General features: G+C 37.8%; 1 protein-coding gene across 1 annotated transcript in view; it reads right to left on the minus strand.

Annotated features, from left to right (window-relative positions):
• The window catches only part of efcc1 (EF-hand and coiled-coil domain containing 1), a 46758-nt gene extending 44643 nt beyond the window's left edge, over nucleotides 1-2115 (minus strand). The window contains exon 1 of the mRNA XM_056468555.1: nucleotides 1290-2115. Coding sequence (XP_056324530.1) covers nucleotides 1290-2054 — 765 coding nt within the window. The 5' untranslated portion in view covers nucleotides 2055-2115. The remainder of the gene's footprint in view (nucleotides 1-1289) is intronic.
• Nucleotides 2116-4146: the final 2031 nt, after the last annotated feature.

Raw genomic sequence — 4146 nt, forward strand, 5'->3', positions numbered from 1 at the left:
ACTGTAAAGAGAAAAGATTGTTTCCAGCAATTAAATAAATAATAAAAATGTTACGACTGCTCGTCTAACTACTGTGACTTTCCTGCAATAGTTAAAACCTTGGACTTCAGCCTTTTTCATTGAATTGTACATTTATATCTTACAATTTTGAGTTAGAAACTATTGTTTTGAGAAATAAAGAATTTCGTGATTATTAGTCAACTATGCACAATGTTAAATCTGGAAAGTCTAATACTATTATTTATAATTTTACTACAGATTAGCATATTTCACGTATTTTATTTTTTGACCGCCAAATTATTTAAAAATAAAATTAACATGAACAGATTTATCTCCAAACATTCTCATATTAACAGTTTAACATTATTTTATGATTTCAACGGCTGAGTTAAGGCTCTTTTCTGTACCTTAAAGAGATAGTTTACGCAAGAACAAAAAGTCTGTTCCTCATTTAGGCTACTCGTCCTCCACTTGTTCCAAATCTGTTTGAGCATCTATTTAGTGTTGAATACAAGAGAAGATATTTTGAAGAATGTTGAAAAAAAACTGCTGCTTTCCCCCAGCATTCTTAAGGACAGTTTTGTGTTCAGGAGAAGAAAAAAGGTTTAGAACAACTTGAGTTTTTAATTTGGATGAATTATCCCTTGAATGTTGAATAAAAGGCAGCTTAAATTATGCCTGTTCTGACCCACAGTAACAGAATGCATTCATGCAACCTCTGATTTTCTGACTTTCTATGCCTGATTAGCATTTCAGTGTCACCTTCGCAAATATATATTTAGCATTCAGGGGCAGATTTAACCAATAAGTGAGGTAAGCAGCCGCTTAGGGGCCCTCAATAAATACCTATATAAATGACAGCTATATATTATATATAATATTGTTGTTTATCATATTTTGTATAGTGAGGGTAGCTAAAAAATAAAATTATATTGCACTATATTGCATGGAGCAGTCTAATGTGATCAAGATCATTTTTGAAAAAACAAAACATCTTATTATTTTTAGTTGTTTTCTCTCTTGTTTTTAAGTTAATATATTGAATATTGAGTGATATAAGAAAAAGAAAGCACAAAATATATATATATATATATATATATATATATATATATATAAATAAATACAAAGGGTGTATATTAGGACTTTTGGGCCCCATGGCTGCAATTGCTTAGGGCCCCCAAATACGTCCCTGTTGGCGGTATAAGGTCAACAATATAGTTGTTGTTTAATACATATAGACTGTTCTTCTTTAAACAAACATTTTGCATTCAATATCACAACGATTGTACCTGCAAAGCCAGTGACCGCGCATCACTGCTCTGCAGAGCCGCCCGCATGTCCTCCACCAACTCCCTGAGACTGGCGTTTTCCTCCTCGAGTTTGGCTATCCTGTCCTCGGCCTCCTCAAGGGCCACGATCTCCTCGTAACACTCTCGTGTGCAGGATCCCAGCTGCCTACGACCCGACCTGTGTCTGTCTACAGTGGGAGAAGGCGGATCTTCACTTTCTTTCTTACTGGTGGTACCCAAAGACAGCAGCTTCTCGCGCCGCCTCAGAGGGCTCCGGAGCCTGATCTGCGTCTCTATGTGCTCGCTCTCCTTACCAACCAGCAATCTCCCATTCTCATAATGGCATCCAGCTTTGGTGCTGAAATACCCGCAGAGTTTTGCGTGAAACTGCCTGAAGGTGAACTCTTTGGGCAGATTATCCAATATCCCCGCGCACTCCTCCAGATCACAGTCTTTACCGAGTCCTAAAATCTCGCAAAGAATGTTAAAATCCTCCGTTGGTATTTTTCCATCTCCCTGACAGTCTAGGTGATGAAATATCTCTTGGAGGTATTGATCTAGCCCGGTTGCGAGGACTATAATTTCGTTTTCCACTCCACGGTCTAGTCCGTAATGATACGCCAGGGTGCTCACTATCCATTGTGTTCTGCGCGCGGGTCGGCTGTATGGATCGCATGCGTCCGACTTTTCCATCCTTTTTACCTCACAAGAATTCCATTTATAGAGGCTAAATGGATTAATGGATTCAGCAGATCCTCTAAGCATACAAACAGCATACCAAGTTCATGTCATCTGAACGCCAGACCGCCCCACTCTTGTAGTAGAAAGTAACTCTTACGCTGTGCGCGTGGGGGCGTTGCCGTGAAAGGAGACCTGCCCACAAAACCTTAACTGCTAGAGGAGAAAAAACTTTTGAAAAGAGGCAAATCATTGTGAAGTTCTGTGGACGACCAAACCATAACATCATTTAACACAGCGACATTGTCAGAAATGCAGCTATAGTGCATTATAAGGTAAATTACAGGCGAATATTGCACATATCTTTAATATAGGTTATAATATAGATAAAAACACACTTGAATGACTAAAATAAACATTTCAGGTTCAAAAACACTGATATATACTGCACATGTCAAGTTTTGTCAATAGCCAAAAGTTTTTTGCATGGGTCAAAATGATTTTTTATGCCAATGATTAGGATACTAGGTGAAGATCATGTTTCAGAGATATTCATTCAGCTTTCAGACAAACTTTTAAAAAGTTGACCCTTAAGGCATGGTGGCTCAGTGATTAGCACTGTCGCCTCACAGCAAGAAGGTCCGAGCTGGGTCAGTTGGCATTTCTGTGTGGAGTTTGCATGTTCTCCCCGTGTTCACATGGGTTTCCTCTGGGTGCTCCGGTTTTCCCCACAATCCAAAGACATGCGCCATAGGTGAATTGAATAAAGTGAATTGGACATGAACTGTGTTTCCCAGTACAGTGTTACAGCTGAAAGGGCATCCGCTGTGTAAAACATATGCTGGATAAGTTGGCGGTTCATCCCGCTGTGGCATCCTCTGATGAATAAAGGGGCTAAGCCAAAGCAAAATTAATGAATGACCCTCAGACTGTTTTTGTAGTCCAGGGTCACATACTACTGGTAGCCTATAGTATGCATTATACAATGTAACAAACATAAAAGCAAAAGAAATAAACAAAGTAAAATCTAACAAATATCCTGATTCATTGAAGAGAGTTATAAAATGTATTTTACACCCAACAATATTGCACCCATGCAGCAACTTGATAGTGCCGTACTCGTGCACATCTAACTATGATTAAATGCCTGATATAGGAAAGTTCTTTGTCATTTAAACAGTTTAAAAATAAACTTGCAGGAACATTGTGATATCTGGAAATTATTCATACATTTAGCTGTATGGGTGAATATGTTCTTTTAGTAGTTAATTGAGCACAAGACAATTAACAGCAGTAAGAAAACACAGCATCATAGCTCTTTTGAATATGCATGTGGAATCATTTCAAACATTTCATTTGTCACATTTTTATTATAAGAAAGGCTATAGGGATATTTTAAACTAGGCTTCCTGTATTTCCGAACTAAATCTCGGGAGCGCGCGTAACATCACATTCTTCAGATTTTCCGTAAAAATAGGTTTAGGTCCAGAAATCAGTCTACAGACTTGTTTATTAATTTATATTTTTACAGTGTGTTTACACCACATACTACCATTAAAATGTATTAATAGCCTACGTAAAAATATCTGTATTGTTTTTCATTCATTCATTGACTGTAGCATATTTTTTCACATTTTTCGAGGATGACCTTTTAATGTATAAAGTAATGTATACTTGCCATAAAGTTTCCTTTGGCAGCAAGCGGATTGAAATGCTCTTTTCCTTTCAATGCTGAAGCTTTGAAGTGTCGATGGAGTCGAGTGTCGATTGGCCAGTGTGTAACTGCTGCTGACTGTAGTTACTGCTCCATGAGCCGCTTGTCATTTTCTATTTACCAGCGCGCGCTCCTCATTACGTTCACGCGACTCCGTCGTCAAGGCGACTCAAAGCATTCCTATAACAAAAGCTGACGTTACAAAGTTCTCCAAAGCTTATGAGATCAATTAAAACATAAAACACAGCGCTGAAGAGATAATGCTGGAAAACTGCCGTCAGTTATGGTAAGTTGTCTGTTAAACTTAATAAAACAATGTTCTTATTCAACATATGTTCAGTGATAAAATGAGTTATCGTTACAGAGGATTTATTCATCGAATAGTTTTGTTGTTGTTGTAACGTGACTCTTAAACCATTACTTTACATCAATATCTCCTCCTGGATCCAGCATGTCTACATCAAA

This window comes from Danio aesculapii, chromosome 11 (genome assembly GCF_903798145.1).
Source record: "Danio aesculapii chromosome 11, fDanAes4.1, whole genome shotgun sequence".
In the NCBI taxonomy this organism is placed as follows: domain Eukaryota; kingdom Metazoa; phylum Chordata; class Actinopteri; order Cypriniformes; family Danionidae; genus Danio; species Danio aesculapii.